The 19,675-nt window shown below is 44.4% G+C and overlaps 1 protein-coding gene across 4 annotated transcripts; it reads left to right on the plus strand.

Annotated features, from left to right (window-relative positions):
* The first annotated feature begins 14,182 nt into the window (after positions 1–14,182).
* On the plus strand, positions 14,183–19,309 carry LOC147902256 (pentatricopeptide repeat-containing protein At2g33680-like). Of its 4 annotated transcripts, XM_087374871.1 has the most exons (4): positions 14,228–14,281; positions 14,365–14,473; positions 14,608–14,929; positions 15,066–19,309. In XM_087374871.1, the coding sequence occupies exon 4, from the start codon at positions 15,135–15,137 to the stop codon at positions 18,081–18,083; it is 2,949 nt and encodes a 982-aa protein (XP_087230997.1). In that variant the 5' UTR covers positions 14,228–14,281; positions 14,365–14,473; positions 14,608–14,929; positions 15,066–15,134; the 3' UTR covers positions 18,084–19,309. The 4 variants fall into 4 exon arrangements, with proteins under 4 accessions (XP_087230995.1, XP_087230994.1, XP_087230996.1 ...); XM_087374869.1 differs by having other exon boundaries at positions 14,183–14,478; XM_087374868.1 differs by having other exon boundaries at positions 14,183–14,473.
* The last annotated feature ends 366 nt before the right edge of the window (positions 19,310–19,675 follow it).

The following is a 19,675-nucleotide window of genomic DNA, read 5'->3' on the forward strand; positions in this document are numbered from 1 at the left end:
CGAGGAATGGATGATGGCCCCCATAATATGGTTAATGGACACTTTTCTTATTTTGAGAAAAGAATTGGGCTTATCGAGAACCTGGCCAATTTGTGAGGGATTGAATTGATGCCTAGTAGAGATACCCTTAGAATGAGCCAATGGAAATTCATGGCATCTACCCTTGGCGGTTTGAGTCCAAAACCTGACAGTGGAAGGAAGAGTGGAAAATCCTAGGACTCTCGCCATAGGCACCAGAGCCACCACTTGTTGCTGTTGATAGTGGCATTCACACCTTGGATTAGCACAACCTCTTCCTCTTTGAGAGCCCAAGCCATAGGGACAAGCCATGATCATCAATACACTAAAGGCTATGTTCTAGTATACTGCACCATCTTTGCAAAGACAACCTCCACTAGCAGTGTAGCAGTAACAACGTCCGCTCGCAAGCGTCAGACGCACAACTCTGGCCAATATGGGTGGCATTCCACCAATGAGCCTCGGTCATTCAAATAGAGGCTAGAATAAGTACAAGAAGAGCTATGAGGACACAACACAAGCAAATTTGAGGCAAATGTTAACCCTAGTTAACAAGTGACTCATGTCGGGTCACCATGACTCATCAAGTTGAGCCAGCTTGGGTGAAGACCATGTAGGTGAGTGGTGTTAGGATTTGGCCACCACCAATCTACAAGTGGTGCACCTCCCAGCTTCACAAAGAGGCAAAGAGTCAAGAGCAATCACAAGGCAATCATCAAGAGTGGTATAGTTGATTGGCAAAAATGAGTTAGGAAGGTGGTTAGCTCAATAGCCTCAGTCCAAGTAGAATGTTTTGTTAAATTACACGATGCAGCAGAATAGAAACTGAACAAAGAATAGAGAGTACATAGCAAACCCGGGAGGAACAAACTTTTCCTTCAATACTGATGTAGTACAGATGACAGCTCCGTCCACTTGTGCACTCCCACAGTGGAGCTTAGATGGCGATCTAGATAGATACTAGGTGAAGAGCTACTAGCTTGAAGATCTGATTTGATCTGAACTGATCTGATACAATGGACTGGGGAGGTCGCCTCTTTATAGCTATGAGGGTGATAGTTGGATCGACCTAGTCGGTGGAGTCAACCAATCGACCTAGTCGGTGGAGTCGACCAATCAACCTAGTCAGTGTCATTGAGCATATCTAACACCCCCCCTCAATGTCCACCCGTAGGTGAACTACCTTGTCGACCCAATGCCGAGTCTCTGAAGATGACCCTGAAGCTGATCCTTTCCAAGTGCCTTGGTGAAGATATCTACTCCATTTTGCTTTGTTGGACAGTAGATCAATTCCACTATCCCATCCTTGATCAAATCATGCACATAGTGATACTGAATCTCTATATATTTTGTGCGCACCTGAAACACTGGATTTTTAGCAATGGCCATGCAACTTTGATTGTCGCACCTCAGTAGAGTTGCCTTATCCTCTTGCACTCCCATGTGCCATAAGATCCTCCTCAGCCACACTGCTTCACATGTAGCAGAACATCAGCCTCGGTAGAAGACAATGCCACTGTTGGTTGTTTCTTACTGATCCAAGAGAAGATACCTGAACCTAAAGAGAAACAATATCTAGAAACTGATTTCCTAGAATTAACATCTCCAGCCCAATCTGAGTCACAATGACTAGCCAAGGAAGTGCCCGTACCATAGGTGATGCCATAATCAAGAGTCTCCTTCACATACCTGAGCACCCGCATCCCTGCATTGCAATGATTCTCCCAGGGCTTATTGGAGAACCTGCTCAAAACGCCAACAGCAAAACTGATGTCCGGTCTAGTGTTGTACAGATAGATGAGACTGCCGACCAACTTCCTGTACCTCTCGATGTCTGCTAGTGGTGAGGCATTCTCCATAGACAAACTCGCATTTAGCTCCATAGGTGTAGCTATCTCCTTGCACTCGGACATACTAAAAGCCTTCAAGATCTCCCTTGCATATTTTTGCTGAGAGATGAAGATCTTGCCTGGCTCTTGCCAGACTTCAATCCCCAAACAATAGTGCATCAAGCCTAAGCCTGTCATATCAAACTCCGTGCTCAACGCCTTTCTAGTATGCTGGATCATGTCTTCATAGTCACCTGTGATAAGGAGATCATCCACATATAGAACAATAATAGAAAATTTTCCACCTTTCCTGTACACATACAAGTTAGCATCTGAGGCACATACAAGTTAGCATCTTTTGAAGTTTAATTTATAAAAGAATTTGTCTTGGTACCATGCTCTTAGAGCCTTTTTTAGCCCGTACAGAGCCTTCTTTAGCTTACATACCTTGTTCTTAGAATGGGGGGCCTCAAACCTAGGTGGTTGAGCCACGTACACCTCCTCCTTGAGGTCACCATTCAAGAATGCTGATTTAACATCCATTTGATAAACTGGCCACTTTTTATGAGTAGCCACCAATAGTACTATGCGAATAATGGTCATTCTGGCAATCGGAGTGAAAGATTCCTGAAAATCAAACCCTTCAACCTGCCAAAATCCTTGTGCAACCAATCTGGCTTTGTACTTTTCCAAAGTCCCATCAGCCTTGTACTTTACCTTCCAAACCCACTTGGTGCCAATAACCTTTCTGTTAGGTGGTCGATCTACTAGCTCCCAAGTTTCATTCTTCATGATGCTGTCATATTCTACTTGCATAGCATTTTTCCAATCTTGGTCTGCAAGTGCTTTCAAGGCCATATTGACTATGTGAGTAGAAGCCCTCCTTTGCTCCTCGATTCTCTGAGACTGCCTTGGTCCATTTGCATGTTGCTCAACAGACATAGGCATCTGGTTATCATGGTCATAGAGCTGCCTTACCCATTGTGACAATGGCTTTTCTGGTGGTGTAACAAAAGGTTGGTGACTTATACCTTCATCATCTGATATTTCCTCCTCCTTTATAGCTCTTGGGACAGGTCCATAGTGAATTACCTCTTCGCTTGATGATAAAGTGGAAGAGCTCTTCTCTACCTCCACTGCATGTGGCTACTCCCTGAACACCACATCGTGGCTCGCTATGATCTTCTTTTCCTCTTGGTCATACAAGTTATAGGATTTCTGCTCATCACAATAGCCTAAGAAGAAACATTTGCTGCTTTTTGGTTGTAGCTTGTTTCTCTCTTTGTCTAGTACATGCGCATAGCATTCACACCCAAACGTTTTGAAGTGGGAGACAGATGGCTTCTTACTGCTGTAAGCCTCATGTGGTGTTTTACCTTTGAGTACCTTTGTATAGCTGCGATTAAGGATGTAAACCACAGTATTGACAGCCTCAGCCCAAAAGTGGTTTGGTAGTCCAGCACCTTTCAACATATACCTCCCCATCTCCACCGTGATCTGCATTCGACGTTCAACAACTGAATTTTGTTGAGGCATATGTGGTGTTGTCGTTTGTCGCTTGATCCCTTTGCTCTTGCAAAAATCTCCAAACTGTGTAGAAACAAACTCACCACCACCATCCAATCTGATTTTCTTCACTTTTCTCCCTGTTTCATTTTCAACAAGCTGTAGACATTCTTTAAATTTACCAAAAGTTTGAGCCTTTTCACGAAGAAAGGACACCCACATCTTCCTACTATAGTCATCAACAATCAATAAAAAATAGCAAGATCCTGTGTAGGCATCTTACTGCACAAGTCAACATGCACCAACTCTAGAGGAGTGTTTGCTTTATTCTTGCTTTCTTGTGGGAATGCCTTTCTTTGTTGCTTGCCCATCATGCAAGCTTCACATGGTTCTTTGATTTCTGTGACTACAGGTATGTGAGCAACCATACCTTGCTTCTGCATCTCCTTCAGCACCGCAAATCCGATGTGGCCGAATCTTTCATGCCAAAGTTTGCTTGTGCCCACTCCAGTGGTGGCTGTAAGAGCACTTAGCTCATACAGGTTGTTCCTCCTTACTCCTATACCAACAAGATTGCCTGCACTATCCAGAATTTTTACTCTTGTCTTGTTGAACCTCACCTCATGGTCAAGGTTAGTTATGGAAGCAATTGATAGCAAATTTCTCTTGATTTGTGGAACATACAACACATTAGATAGTTTCTTAACATCTCCATTCATAGAAACAAATGAAACCATACCTATACCATCAACATGGCATTTTGCGTTATTACCAACCGTCACAGTGATGGGTTCCTATAGAGGCTGCATGGAACAATATAGATGCTTCTTGTAGGTCATGTGATAGGAGGCACCACTATCCAACACCCATGAATCAGTGGTTGAAGCTTTGTAAACTGAGGAACACTCTTCCTCAATGGCCAGAAATAGATCCAACTCTACTTCCGCTATGATAGCTGTCTCTTTCCCCTTATCTGTCTTCTTCAGGATACCATTCTTTTCATCTGCTTTCTTGACCCGGCAATCTGCAATCATATGGCCCTTCTTTTTGCAGTAGAAGCATTCTCCCTGAAACTTCTTCTTGCCGCCCTTCTTCTTTTTGTCACCACTAGTAGAGGACTCACCTTTGGTGGAGATACCACCTTTGCCTTTCGCAGTGATAGAGAAAGCAGCATCCCCATTGCCGCCTCCATCTTGAGGTAAAGGTCACTGTGCCTTTACCCCGATTATGTACAATACTCAAACACATATATAAATGAATGAAAAAGAAGATTAGGGTGTTCTGCACCCACCAAAACTTGTGTGGCTCTCTGTTTCTCTCTCTCCCTCTTCCGTTCTTGCTTCCATTGAGAGCACTCTCAACTGGTATCAGAGCCCGGGTGATCTAGCTAAGCGTGCGTGAATGCTTGAAGCTCAGCAGCTCTGTGGGAGGAAGGAGAAGCTCTGTGGGAATCTTTGTGGGTGACTTTACTTGCATCCGAGTATGTAGAGACCTTGGAGGAACCTTTGGAAAAGTCACTTTGGTTTTGCGAAGTGGTTTTGAGAGCCTGTTAAGTGTTTTCAAAGAAAAAGTCGTTTTTTGAGCTTTTCCTTGTTCCGTTCGATGACAGAGACTCCGTATTGACTTGTAGAGTCACCTGTTGCTTGCTTTTAGTGTCCACTTCACTTCAAGAGCTTGGAAACACCTTCATTCTTGAATCTGGGATCATTTCATTGGATTTTTGACTCACTGTGTCAGTTTCTGCATTTTTCTTCCCGGGTGTTGGAACTCAAGTTTGGAGCAACCATTTGCAGATCTGTTAATTCCGGTGGACTCAAGAGGTCCTAAAACTTCTATGTTGCTCATCATTTGCACTCCGGTGGAGTTTACAAACAACTCTGTTTCCAAAAACTTTTTTCAGTCCGTGTGTTGGACCCAGTGATTGAGACCACGGTTTCCAAAACCATCTGTCCCATTGCATTCCAGACGCCCAAAAACCCCTACCTGTCAGTTCTTACATGATTCGGTGGAGGATTTTCAGAGTTATAGATCTCTGTGTATTCGATTTCGTCTCTCTATTATGCATTTTTCATTCTAAGGTTTTGAAACCTTAGATTTATGCCACATGGCAGTGGATAAGTGTTGACTCCCATTTCTTACTGATCGGTTGAGATTTTGGAGTTCCGACAGAAGAGAGATATTTGTAGATTCTTGTTGAGTCCGATTATGCAATGGTGCCCATGTTTTGAGGCATCTCAGGTTCTATTTTCAGTAGCGGTCATTACCTTGGGACTATGATTTCTTGAGCATACCTTATGCAGATCACTCTAGTTGCAGTTTGAGCAGTGTGTGCTCATTCGTGGTGTGCATTGGGTTGTAGTGGATGATTTATAGGCCATTTGGATGCATTGCGGTCCTTATTGGATGCATTGATAGGCCCAAATTGCCTTGTGGGATGCTATTTTTATGGATGCTTTGCACATGGATGCTATTTTATGCTGAGGGACAGCTTTGACACATTGCAGGTGATGCACTGATAGTGCTATGGTCTCTTGGATGAGATATTATTAATGCATATGCCAGTGGACGATGTTTATGCTTGAGTCATTTGGCACTTATTGGCATTTTCTTTTGGGCCAGATTTGCTCATATGGATGCATAGTATATGCACATGAGTCAGATGCTTTGAGACATGAGTTTTGGTGATATTTCACTCTATTGTGGCATACACATTTGGGTGCACCTGGTATTTGGTGTGATTCTCTCTTGTAGGCACTAGCATTTGGGATTTTTGCTTCATTTGCATCATGGCATCCTCTTCCATGTCTGAAAAGGAGGTTTTTAGCATTTAAAAGTTTGATGGGACAAACTTTTCTTTGTGGAAAGAACAAACAAGGGATGTGCTTATTCAAAAGAAGCAGATTAAACCCTTGGCAGGGATTGAAGCTAAGCTTGCAAATATGTTTGAAGATGATTGGAATGAGTTGGATGCATTAGCAAAATCTACTATTAGACTTCATCTTGCAGAGTCAGTTTATTTCACAGTAGTAAATGAGCAGACCATGGAAGATTTGTGGAAGAAACTATGTGCCACTTATGAAAAGGAAACTGCCTCTAATAAAGTTTACCTCATGAAGAGGTTGTTTGAGCTGCAGATGAAGGAAGTGGTCTCCATTGATTCTCACTTGAATGAATTCAATATTATTTTCAGCTAGCTTCAAGCTCAAAAGATGAATTTTGATGCGGAGACTAAGGCAATATTTCTCTTATGTTCATTGCCATCCTCATGGGATACCTTTCGTACAGCTGTCAGTAACTCTGCACTTGGTGGAGTACTGAAATTTGATGATGTTGTGGGTAGCTTATTGGCCGAGGAGATTAGACGGAAGTCTATGGACGGCAACAAGCAGGATGCAGCCTTAAATGTGCAAAGGGGCAGATCACAGTTCAGGGGGAAGTCCCAAGAAAGAGGGAAGTCTCGTAGCAAATCCAAGGCACGGAACATTGAGTGTTACCACTATGGCAAGAAGGGCCATATGAAAAAAGATTGCTACAAGCTGAAAAGAGAGCAAAAGGATAAGAAAAAGAATGCAAATTGGGGTGCAAATCAAAAGGAAGAGAGTCCAAGGGAGGACAAAGGAAAAGTGAAGATCGAGGAGATCAATGCAGTCACACATGATAGTGACAATGATGTTCTCTTCATGTCTAGTTTATCTGCAGAGTTGCTTACCACTTCAGATGATGCATATTCCCAGGATTGGATTTTGGATTCTGGTGCTTCATTCCATGTTACTCCCCATAGGGAATGGTTCTCCACTTATGACAGTGGAAAGACAGGTTGTGTGCATCTTGGAAATGACTATGCATGTGACGTAGTGGGAGTAGGTGACATAAAGTTTTCTTTTGCAAATGGGTCTGCATTTATTTTGAAACATGTGAGACATGTGCCTAAGTTGACCAAGAGTCTTATTTCAGTGGGTCAGCTAGATGATGCTGGTTTTCACACCACTTTTGGCTTTCAGAGTTGGAAAATTCAGAAGGGCTCTATGCTTTTGGCCAGGGGTGCCAAGTGTGGGACTTTGTATCCCTTACATGTATCAAGGGTATTTGATCATGTTGTTGCAATAACCGAGTAGCCAAGCACTTCTTTGTGGTATTGCAAGTTGGGGCACATGAGCCAGAATGGAATGAAACTCTTATGCCGTTTGGGTTATGTACCGCATTTGAGTTTCTCTAATTTTGAATTTTGTGAGCACTGTCTCTATGGGAAGCAGACTGAATCAGCCCATAAAAGAAGGGGAAAGAAAGAGTTTGAAAAGCTTGATTTGGTGCATTCAGACGTATGTGGTCCCATGCCTACACGGTCATTAGGCGGGGCTGAATACTATGTGACATTCATTGATGATGCAACTAGGAAAGTGTGGGCTTATGCTATAGCTCGGAAGAGTGATGTGTTCCAGGTATTTCAGAAATGGCTGGCCTTGGTTGAGAATCAGTCAGGTAGAACGCTTAAATGCCTACGGACTGACAATGGTGGAGAGTATCTCTCTCATGACTTTCAGCATTTCTATGATACACGTGGGATTAAGAGGGAGCTCACATCCCCTCGTACTCTAGAGCAAAATCCAATTGCAGAAAAGATGAACCATACCATTCAAAAAAGGTTGCAATGCATGCTTTCCAATGTCTGTCTTTCTGGTGGTTTTTGGGCTGAGGCAATGAAGACTGCAGTGCATGTGATCAATAGATCACCTAGTAAGAGTTTGGATGGTGGCATTCCTGAAGAGGCATGGAGTGGCAAAAAGCCCTCTAAGTACTCTCATTTGCGTATATTTGGGTGTGAGGCATATGCACATGTGCCAAAAGAGCTTCGAAAGAAGTTAGATCCTAAGTCTAGAAAATGCATCTTTCTGGGTTATGGTGAAAGTGGAGAGATGGGCTATCGTCTCTGGGATCCAGAAGCAAAGAAGATCATATGCAGCCATGATGTAGTCCTCAATGAGAAGAAGATGCATAAGGCACCCATGAGGGATGTGGAAATGAGGAGAATCACTTTCCAGGATGTGAATCCACCTGCATATGTTGATAGACAGCAAGCTGTCCATGCACCAAATGTGCAAGAAATGGTACCACCAAGTACTCCCATCAGTATACAATCAAGGGTAGATGATGGATCACCTATTGGTGGAAATGATGAGCCAAATGTGGCTGATATGCAGGTGGGACAACAAGCTAAAATACCCTTGAGAAGGTCATCTAGAGTGTCTAGACCGCCTGATAGGTTTGTTCTAGGGGTAGTCTATGTGATGCTTACTGATGGGGAGCCTTCTTGGTACAGAGAGGCTATGATGTGCGAGGATCAACACAAGTGGGAGTATACTATGCAATCAGAGATGAGTTCACTTATGAAGAATAAGACTTGGGACTTGGTTTCTTTACCACATGGAAAGAAAGCATTGCCATGTAAATGGGTCTACAAAATGAAGGTCACAGGTGATGATGTGCCTAGGTACAAGGCCCATTTGGTCGCTAAAGGTTCAAGCAAGAGAAGGGTGTGGACTTTGATGAGATATTCTCTCCTGTTGTGAAGATGACCACACTTAGATGCATGCTTGGACTAGTGGCAGCAGAGGATATGGAGCTTATGTAGATGGATGTCAAGACAGCTTTCTTGCATGGGGATTTGCATGAGGAAATTTACATGGTGCAGCCGCAAGGCTTTGAAGAAAAGGGCAAAGAGCATTTAGTTTGCAAGCTGAAGAAGAGTCTCTATGGTCTTAAGCAAGCACCTAGAGAATGGTATCAGAATTTTGATGCTTTCATTCGGTCCCAGGGTTTTAGAAGGAGTGAAATTGATCACTGCCTCTACACTAAAAGGGCTAAGGATAATAGCATGATAATCTTGGCACTATATGAGGATGATATGCTATTGGCTAGCAAGAATACTTATGAGCTAGATGCATTAAAGGCCAAGTTGCATGAGGCCTTTGATATGAAGGATTTGGGACTTGCAGGTCATATTCTTGGTATGCGCATCACGCGTGATCGGAGTAGGAAACTCCTTTGGCTTTCACAAAAAGAGTATGTTACAAAAGTATTGCAGCGTTTCAATATGGAGGGGGGGAAGGCAGTGAGTACTCCATTGCCTCCATATGTGAAACTGAGTCATACAGATAGTCCCAAATCAGATGAGGAAATGGCCATGATGGCCAAGGTTCCTTATGCATCAGTAGTTGGGAGTCTTATGTATGCTATGATAGCTACTAGACCAGACATTGCATTTGCAGTGGGAGTTGTTAGCCGGTATATGGCTAATCCAGGAAAGAGGCATTGGGAGGCAGTTAAGTGCATCATGAGGTACATGAAGGGTACCAAGGAGATGGGCATCTGCTTTGGTAGAGGAGACATGCGTGTACTTGGGTACACAGATTCAGACTATGCAGGGCATGTTGATAGTAGGAGATCCACTTCTGGTTATGTGTTCACCTTTGCAGGTGGTGCAGTGTCGTGGATGTCTCGTGCACAGAAGTGCATTGCTTTGTCTACCACAGAGGCTAAGTATGTTGCAACTATAGAGGGTTGCAAGGAGGCTATATGGCTTGATCGGCTAGTGGGAGATTTGAAGATTCATACAGGTGTACCGACATTGCATAGTGATTCCATGAGTGCTATATTCAGCTAGCACGAAATCCGGTCTTTCATGCAAAGACCAAACACATTGAGGTCAAGTACCATTTCATCAGGGAGGTACTTGAGGACAAGCGCATAGAGCTTGTCAAGGTTCATACAGATGATAACCCTACAGATATGCTAACGAAGAGTCTACCTAGTTAGCGGTTTGAGTATTGTCGTGTATTGATGGGCATTGGATAGTATGCTCACTGGTTGTTCTCCCTTAAAGGCACATTGTCCTTTAAGTGGGAGGTTGTGGGGGTTAAAGGTCACTGTGCCTTTACCTCGGTTATGTACAATACTCAAACACATATATAAATGAATGGAAAAGTTGATTAGGGTGTTCTGCACCCACCAAAACTTGTGTGGCTCTCTGTTTCTCTCTCTCCCTCTTCCGTTCTTGCTTCAATTGAGAGAACTCTCACTTTAAGCCTCAATTCCTCCTCCATAAGTAAAGCATAGAACTCCTCAAATGACAATGGTTGGGGTCTCACCTGAGTGTTAAGTGCTGTTACCAATCCATCAGACCTTGGGGGACATATCCTGAGACTCCGCCGAGCTAGCTCTTCACTAGTCTTTTATATCCCAGCACTAGCCATCTGGTCACGTAGATTTTTGATTTGGGTTATGAACACCTCCGCTGTCTCTCCTTCATTAAACTTGCGAGTTGATTCTCCAGGTTCTGGATCCTTGTCTGATTCCGCGTCTCATACTATCTCTTCAATATGTTCCAGACCACAGTTGCCTTAGATGTATGATGAATCAAGGTCAAAACACTATCAGTAGTACTTGCAACTAGGGCACATAGAGCATTTGTGTTCTTGCATTTCCAAGCTCGTACAAGGTCGGCATTGGGAGGTATCATACTCCCCAGATTTGCTAGGTGGGGGGTTCCTTGTGGTTCTAGGTCAGTCCCCAGTACTGTCTCCAGAAGCTCATATGAATCTAGAATAGCAGTAATTTTAAGCTTCCATAGAGTGTAGTTCGTACCATCTATCTTGCCTTTAGTGAAGGCTGGTGGGCGAATCCTTAAGGCCTGGATTGTTGGTGCAGCAGCAGTTGCTGAACTCGAGTCGCTTCCTGTTGAGTCGCTTCCTATTGCCATCACTCTGTATGCTATTGAAGTCCTCGCCTCTCTTTTATTCTTCGATCCTTAGAGCCGCTGCCTGGGCTCTGATACCATGTTAAGTTACACAGCGCAGCGGAACAGAAACTGAACAAAGAATAGTGAGCACACAGCAAACTGGAGAGGAACAAACTTTTCCTTCAATACTAATGTAGTACAGATGATGGCTCCGTCCACCCATGCGCTCCCACAGTGGAGCTTAGATGGTGATCTAGATGGATACTAGGTGAAGAGCTACTAGCTGGAAGATCTAATCTGATCTGAACTGATATGATACAATGGACTTGGGAGGTTGCCTCTTTATATCTATGAGGGCGGTAGTCGAATCAACATAGTCGGTGGAATCGACCAGTTGACCTAGTCGGTGGAGCCGACCAGTCAACCTAGTCGGTGGAACCGACTAGTCGTCCATGGAATATTCAAGGAATATTTCCTATACTGTCGCCTCGGGGGCTCCCGCCACCAAACCCCCAGTTGGCTCCCAGGCCCCAGCAAGAATAAGGGGCTCCCACACAATCACCTTTCTACCATCAACAGTCTCATTGATAAACCTCATTTGATATGCAAGTCAGGATCCATCCAGTGTCCCAAGCTCACACATGGCTTCTCCTCATATGGGTTACTAGGAGGGTGGGGCATTGAGCATATTTAACACCCCCCCTCAATGTCCACCCGTAGGTGAACTACCTTCTCGGCCCAATGCCGAGTCTCTGAAGATGACCCTGAAGCTGATCCTTCCCAAGTGCCTTGGTGAAGATACCTTCTCCGCCTTACAACTTGAGCACCTTGGACCACTAGTGGTTACTAGGAGGGTGGGGCATTGAGCATATCTAACACCCCCCCTCAATGTCCACTTATAGGTGAACTACCTTCTCGGCCCAATGCCGAGTCTCTGAAGATGACCCTGAAGCTGATCCTTCCCGAGTGCCTTGGTGAAGATACATTCTCGGCCTTACAACTTGAGCATCTTGGACCACTGGTGGTTACCAAGAGGGTGGGGCATTGAGCATATCTAACACCCCCCCTCAATGTCCACCCGTAGGTGAACTACCTTCTCGGCCCAATGTCGAGTCTCTGAAGATGACCCTAAAGCTGATCCTTCCCGAGTGCCTTGGTGAAGATACATTCTCGGCCTTACAACTTGAGCACCTTGGACCACTGGTGGTTACCAGGAGGGTGGGGCATTGAGCATATCTAACATGTTTTAGTATATAGGAAATTGGAATAGAGTGTGGGTTGTAACATGATTTTTCCCATGTTGTACTAATCTTGTTGTGTAGATGCTTGGAGGATTGAGTCAGAGCTATTGTGCTCATAGAGTCTTATGTCTTAGCCAAGGGGCATAAGAATGAGAAAAAGCCTTGCGTACTAGTTGCGTAGCCTCGAGCCATTGTTTGTAATATAGACAAACAGACATTTCAATTAAAGCAAGACTTGTGTTTGGTACATTGAGGTGTCTCTTCTACATTTTGCGCATTACTCATATTTCATTTAAGTGTTATTCACCCATCCACGTAAGTTTTTCCCACATAAGACAAACCCCATTTGTTATCATTTTATGGTTGGCATCTATTTTTGCGCTGCGAGCAGAGTAGAAAGCATAGCGAAGCAGCTGTAGGACTGCAAGAGAGCATTCTCCTATTTAGTTGAGCATACACCTACACTGAGTTGGGCACAGGGATCATAATCAATCTCAAGTGAGGAAAAAGGACCATCAACAATGAGTGGAAAATGATGTTCCAAACTTACTCATGATAGCATTGAAACATCTCGTTGTATATACAAGAACAAGTCTCTATCTTGTGCCTATGGCTACCACACTTTTAGCTCAAAATTAGAGTGTAACAATGTAATGAGCAATCGCCACAAAATACTAAAGTAGAAGGTGATGTTGATGACGCACAAGACACTGAGAAATGGAATCATTTACAAACACATTGGTATAAGGATATATTGATGCAAATAAGATTTTTAACACAAATACAAGCATCATCTGATTGCTCCAAGTGAAAACCAAAAACCAATGGGCATTCATAAAATACCTATTGTGAGGAATTAACGTACCCAACACTCTTCTTTGGAAAACCAAGGCATGCATGCATACTTGAGCGTCATAGCTATCAAAAGATTGCACAAATGGGAAGTTAAAAACAGGGATCATCATTTTGCAATGCACATCCAAAACCTTTTTCTCAAAGAAGTTAAGATCTTGATCCACTTCAGTGCTAGCTCAACATGTGCCCAACATGGATTTGTGTACGAAAAGGAAAGATAAATAATAGGTTCATAACAGCTAGGATGTCAAGGATAAGCCTAACATAGACATAGTCTTGAAATCATATATCAGGTATTGAGAGCTTCAATGCATTGGAACATCTCCACAATATTTGTAGTGCCAGTGAAAAGATTTGTTCGTAATGATATGCCAACTAGGTCCTCCAACTCTCTTTGCAACATTCACAAGTGGTGAAAGAAATTGGTCACCATTGCTCAATGCATTGAAAAAGCTATGAACAATAAACAGTCAAGAAAACATCAAAGATTTTCCAACACACAAACTAGTCCGTGATGACCCACTCCGTTATTATGACTGGCGCGTGTTAAAGCACTCGGGAAACTTCTAAAAGATGATAATAGAATCTTTGGCCTTATCCGGTATTTCTACTTTGTGAGTGAGTTCCAAACTTGTAAAAGCGAACATGACCACCAACTACATTTTCATATCTAGACAAATGCACCTACAAAAATTAGTCGTATGGGAACAACTAAAGCCTATTGGACTAACGATGTCCACGTTAGACATAGCCTATCAATTACAACCGCGACTAACACAAAATAAAAAGACCTCCACCTTGCTTGCCATTTTCACAATATACTAAGAGTCACGGGCCACACACACTCTTTCACTTTGCACTCTTGGTTTTAGTTATATATTTTAACACACCCACTCACACACCCATGGTCGGTCCAATACAAGGGCACACGTGCCCAAGACCTACGCTTTCTACAATTGCTTGGGTGAGTCATCATTGATCAGATTGCTTTCCCAAGTTGTACTTTGTCCAGTTGCTCCTTCCACGGTTCATTTCCCCTTTGACGGGTGTCGACTTCTGTGGTGCCCTTGGTCGGAGCGAGGAGAGCAATGAGAAAGGTGAGTTGCGGGTGGGATGAGGTGAGATGCGAGTAGAAAGGATGCATATGATATTGAGGATCTCTCACCCTCAGCACATGCAGCACTTCTGGCAAAGTTATGGCAAGGAAGGCAATCAGATGTCTAACACAAGGCAATCTGATGCTTGACGGATGCAAACGGACTACACAAGCAAGCAAGGGTCGGCAGAAGGTAAGGTACCAAATAGCGGATCTCAATCTGAACTTGTGCAAATTTGGATAACATTCGGAATCGAAACCAAACGTTTCCTACCTATTCGAATTTCGAATACATATATGTTCATTACCGCATATCCATCTGTGCAGCATTCGTGCAGCAAGGCTCCCACGATGAGGCCCTCAGAATGCCATCTCGCTATCACATTTTCATGTTCCCGACCACGGCTCCCGGTTGCGGACCTGAATTCAATTGCAAAGTGGGGATGCACCGAGGTTTCTGATCTCCCAAACGGTGTTCTGCGGCGAAAGAGTCGAGTGGTGCACGGTTCTTTGGACCCTTTTCGAAGTCCCTCACGAAGTTTCCAAAGTACCTCAAGAACTTCTACTTCAGGTTTTCTACTTTGCTGTCACCGACGACCTAGCCTTTTTGTACATGGAGTTTCAGTCTGCAGCACCTCGGTACTGACAGGTAGCTAAGAATCCTTATGCCTGCCGGGCAAGTTGTTTTGCATAGCTAAAGCTGGGAGATCATGGTTTTAACTTAGAATTCGATTCGTTAGTCTGATGGGTTGTGTAATAAGCTCTGACGGACCCAATTGCTCCAGATTTCATGCAAGTAAGTAGTAGTAAGGAGTCGCTGTGGATAAACGGCTGGGACAATCCAGGTTGAAGGAATGCTTGAGAAAAACGAAGCTTGGAAGGGGCGGAGCCAGAGAACTTGGGTCGAAGCATTACGCCGGCATGCCGTCCAGGAACAGGCCTGCTCAAACTCTGAAGACCCTGGCTTGGCTGTTGGCCGCGTTGGTAAGGGAAGCGTTAGGTCTCTACTACAGGGCAGTAGTTGGGAGATGCTGCACGTAGAGGAGACCCTCAATATTTTGGACCGGATGGCAGAGCTGCCTTCTGTTGAGGACTTCATCTGCGTCTTGCAGAAGTGCAGGAAAAAGAAAACCCTAGTATATGCCAAGCGACTGCATACACTTATTTTTAACAATGGGCTGGAGGCTCATAAAGCTGTTGGGAACCACATTGTGCCAATCTTTGTGGAATGTGGAGGTGTGTCCAATGCAGAGCAGGTTTTCAACAGGTTGATTCATCAAAATGAACATTCATGGACGTCCCTAATGGGTGGGTTTATCCAACGTGGACAAACACAGCATGCTTTTACATTGTACCAGAAAATGCAAGGGGATGGGGTGCATCCTAGCAGGCATACTCATATGGCCCTACTAAAGGCTTGTGCTAGGCTCAAAGATGTGGAAAGAGGCCGTCAGATTCATGTTGAGATCTCACAGAAGGGATTCGAAAAGGACATGTTCCTTGGCAGCACTCTAGTTGACATGTATGCCAAATGTGGCTCCCTTACAGAGGCAAGGGAAATCTTTGACAACCTGCCGGTGCGAGATGTTGTGTCATGGGCTGCATTAATTGCAGGATATGCAGAATATGGACCTGGTCAGGAAGCCCTGAAATGTTTTAAACTGATGCAAATGGAGGGTATATCTCCGGATGCTGTTATGTTTCTTTGCATCTTGAAAGCTTGTAGCAACATAGGAGCCATAGAACAAGGCAGAGAAATACACAAAGAGATCTTAAGGAAAGGATTGGAAAAAGATATTCGTGTTGGTAGCACTTTACTTGACATGTATGCCAAATGTGGTTCACTTTCAGAGGCCCGTGATGTCTTTGATAAGCTTCCAATTCGAGATGTCACATCATGGACCGCACTAATGGCAGGTTATGCTGAACATGGACCAGGTGCAGAAGCACTGAAATGCTTTGAGCAGATGCAACTAGAGGGCATGTCTGTGGATGCTACCACCTTTGTTTGCATCTTGAAAGCTTGTGGTAGCATAGGAGCCATAGACAAGGGACGAGATATACACAAACAGGTAACACAGAAGGGACTTGATTCAGATCTCTCTGTTTGCAACACTCTGATTGACATGTATGCCAAATGTTGCTCACTCTCAGAGGCACAAAAAATTCTAGGTAAGCTACCAATTCGGAATGTTGTGTCATGGACTGCACTAATTGCAGGATATGCTGAACGTGGATCTGGTCTGGAAGCACTGGGATGTTTTGAACAAATGCTAATAGAGGGAATCTGTCCAAATGCTGTCACACTTGTCTGCATCTTGAAAGCTTGTGGCAGCATTGAAGCCATAGGCAAGGGCCGAGAAATCCATGCTGAAATTATACAAAAGGGATTTGAAAGAGAGATTTTTGTTTGCAATACTTTGGTTGACATGTATGCTAAATGTGGTTCACTTTCAGAGGCAGTGGTGGTCTTTGACCAGTTGCCAGTTCGAGATGTTGTGTCATGGGGTGCATTGATTGCTGGATATGCTGAACACGGACCTTGTCAGGAAGCACTGAAATGTTTTGAACAGATGTATGTGGACGGTGTCTTACCAGACACAGTCACGCTGCTTTGTCTCTTGAAATCGTGTGGCAACATAGGAGCCACAGAAGAAGGCCGAGCAATACACATGGAAATTACACGGATGAAATTTGAAAGTGATCTTCTTATTGGTAGCGCCTTGGTTGACATGTATGCAAAATGTGGCTCACTTTTAGAGGCACATGAAGTCTTTGACAAGCTGCCAGTTAGAGATATTGTGTCGTGGAACACACTACTTGCAGGGTATGCTGATCATGGACCTGATCAGGAAGCACTAAAATGTTTTGAACAGATGCACATGGAGGGCATGTATCCAGATGCCGACACATTTGCTTCTATTCTGAAAGCTTGTGGCAGCATAGGGGCCCTTGGCACAGGCCGAGAAGTGCACACTGAGATTGCTCTAGGGGGGTTTGAAAGGCATCTTTTTGTTGGCAATACTTTGGTGGACATGTATGCCAAATGTGGCTTGCTTTCAGAGGCACGCGAAGTCTTTGATAAGCTACTGGTTCGAAATGTTGTGTCGTGGAATGCAATGATTAAAGGTTACGGCATGAACCACAAGGGTGACATGTCTGTACAATGTTTCGAGGACATGCAAGAAGAGGGTGTGAAGCCAAACGATATCACATTCACGTGCCTTCTTCTTGCATGCAGCCATACCAACCTGGTCTTCAAGGGCGAGGAGTATTTCAAGCTTATGAGAGAAGCTTATGGCATTGCACCAACAATCGATCATGTTACTTGTATGGTTGATCTCCTTGCACGATCTGGACGTCTGCATGAGGCATCGAAATACCTTGAAGCCATGCAATGTCATCAATCTGAAGTAATGTGGACAGCTTTGCTCACTGCCTGCAAAACTTATGGGCACATAGAACTAGGACTGAGGTGCTTTCAGCAGCTTGTTCAGATGATTCCAGAAGTTGCTGCATCATATGTTCTCATGGCAAACATGTATTCAGGGGCTGGCAGGTTTGATGATGCATACACAATAGAGGAGGTGAGGAAACATGCAGGGGCAAATAAAAAGCCTGCAAGTGCGGTCATAGAATTGAACAGGAAGGTACATGAGTTTCTGGTGGGTAAGAACCAAGGGAAGGAACTTTCAGCAATGCTAGAAATATTGAGTTCACGCATGAAGGGGGAAGGCCATGTGCCACACCTAGATCTGACCTTAAGACCCCGTTCTTATGAGAACAATGCTGCAGTTTTTTAGTAGCAGAGAAATTGGACATAGCATTACTGGTCTCAATAGGTCACAGGGACGATTACTGTCGCAATGCAATAAGATCGTAGTGAGGGAAGAAACAGAGGAGATCATGGTTTAAGATGTCTATTACATATATAATTTTAAAGATGGTTCTGATTGTTGGACAATGTCCTCGGTGTATGCCTGATCATAAAATATGAAGGCTGTCGGGAATGCATGCTTGTGTATACAGATTTATTCATGGAGAGAATGTAGATTGGAGATTGGAGAGATGCAGATGATTGGAGATGTTAACATCTGACCTAAATGATCAACGTACCGAGTGGGAGCTGGGATGTGTTGGGATTTTATGGGTCACCTTATTATAAAGGTCACCTCCCCATCTGTAAGCCCCCATATGAGGAGAGCATGGGGCAGGTGACCTGGGGCCTGAGAGAAGGCCACATGGGCAGCACTATGGCTGCCATGGGGGCAGAGATCAGAGAGAAAAAGGCCAAGTACCCGGAGCTCAAGAGGCTGCATCAGATGGTGCCTTTGTGCCGAGAAGGTGGCAGGGGCATGATGCCCTGGATCTGACCTGGCAGGAGGCTACTGATGAGCAGCAAGATGGTGAGGCATCCTGGAGGAAATGCGTCTACAGGCTACAAGACAGAGCGGTTGGAGCATTTTCTGAGGGCTGAAACAGCCCTGAACAGGGGCAGGACAGAGAAGGGGAAGAAAAAGGAGCAAAGGGGGGCTGGCCCCTTGCCCTCTTATTGTGGCTGGTTGGGCTGAGCCAACCAGGTCGGCCCAACAGACCAGCAAAGGGGTTGGGCCCCTGCATAGAAAAGAGGGCCTAAGGCCCCGTTTTGAGAGTCCTTAAAGGGCTGGACCTGCAGCAGACTCGTCGGCCAGAATGCTGCTGACTGGTTGGTTTTTTGGAGCAGGCCTTGGGCTTATATAAAAAGGCCATTTGGCCTCATTCATTCATCACTTGCAGCAGCACATCTCTAGCAGTTTGGAGCAGCCACAGAGACCTTCCTTGGGCCTCATCACTGGAGGTGAAGGAGAGAACACCTTGAAGCTGCAGACCTAGCTTGGAAGGCTGCCACCTAGGCTGTACACAGGCAGTAAGGTAGAAGGATCTGGACGGAGAGTCTACATGGTGGGACTTTGGATCCCTCTCTCTTTTGTCGTGTCATAGTTTTGGACGGAAATATACTATTTTGGTAGCTTCTATACCTTGTGGTAAGATCAAAGGACCATGCTCCGGTGGGACTTTGGATCTCTATCTCTTTTGTTGTGTCATAGTTTTGGACGGAAATATACTGTTTTGGTAGCTTCTATATCTGGCTGGACTATTGTCTATTGATGAGTCTGCACATCTATGTGATGCACATAAGTTAAAGAAGTTTGTGATTCCACTCCCCACTCACACTGTGTGAGCTCCTGGGCTATTCCATTAGGCTTCCGCTGTGTGTACCCTCTGTTGGTCTATTTCTAACTTGGTATTAGAGCCCAAGTAGGATGCTCACAAGTGTGGGAGCCTGAAGGCAGGGACCTTGCTGAAGGACGACCTTGATTCAGAGGCTCTTGGGAATCAACTTCCACGACTGGAG

This window comes from Dipteris shenzhenensis, chromosome 5 (genome assembly GCF_047967505.1).
Source record: "Dipteris shenzhenensis isolate YYH24624 ecotype China chromosome 5, Dip_SZ_1.0, whole genome shotgun sequence".
In the NCBI taxonomy this organism is placed as follows: Eukaryota; Viridiplantae; Streptophyta; class Polypodiopsida; order Gleicheniales; family Dipteridaceae; genus Dipteris; species Dipteris shenzhenensis.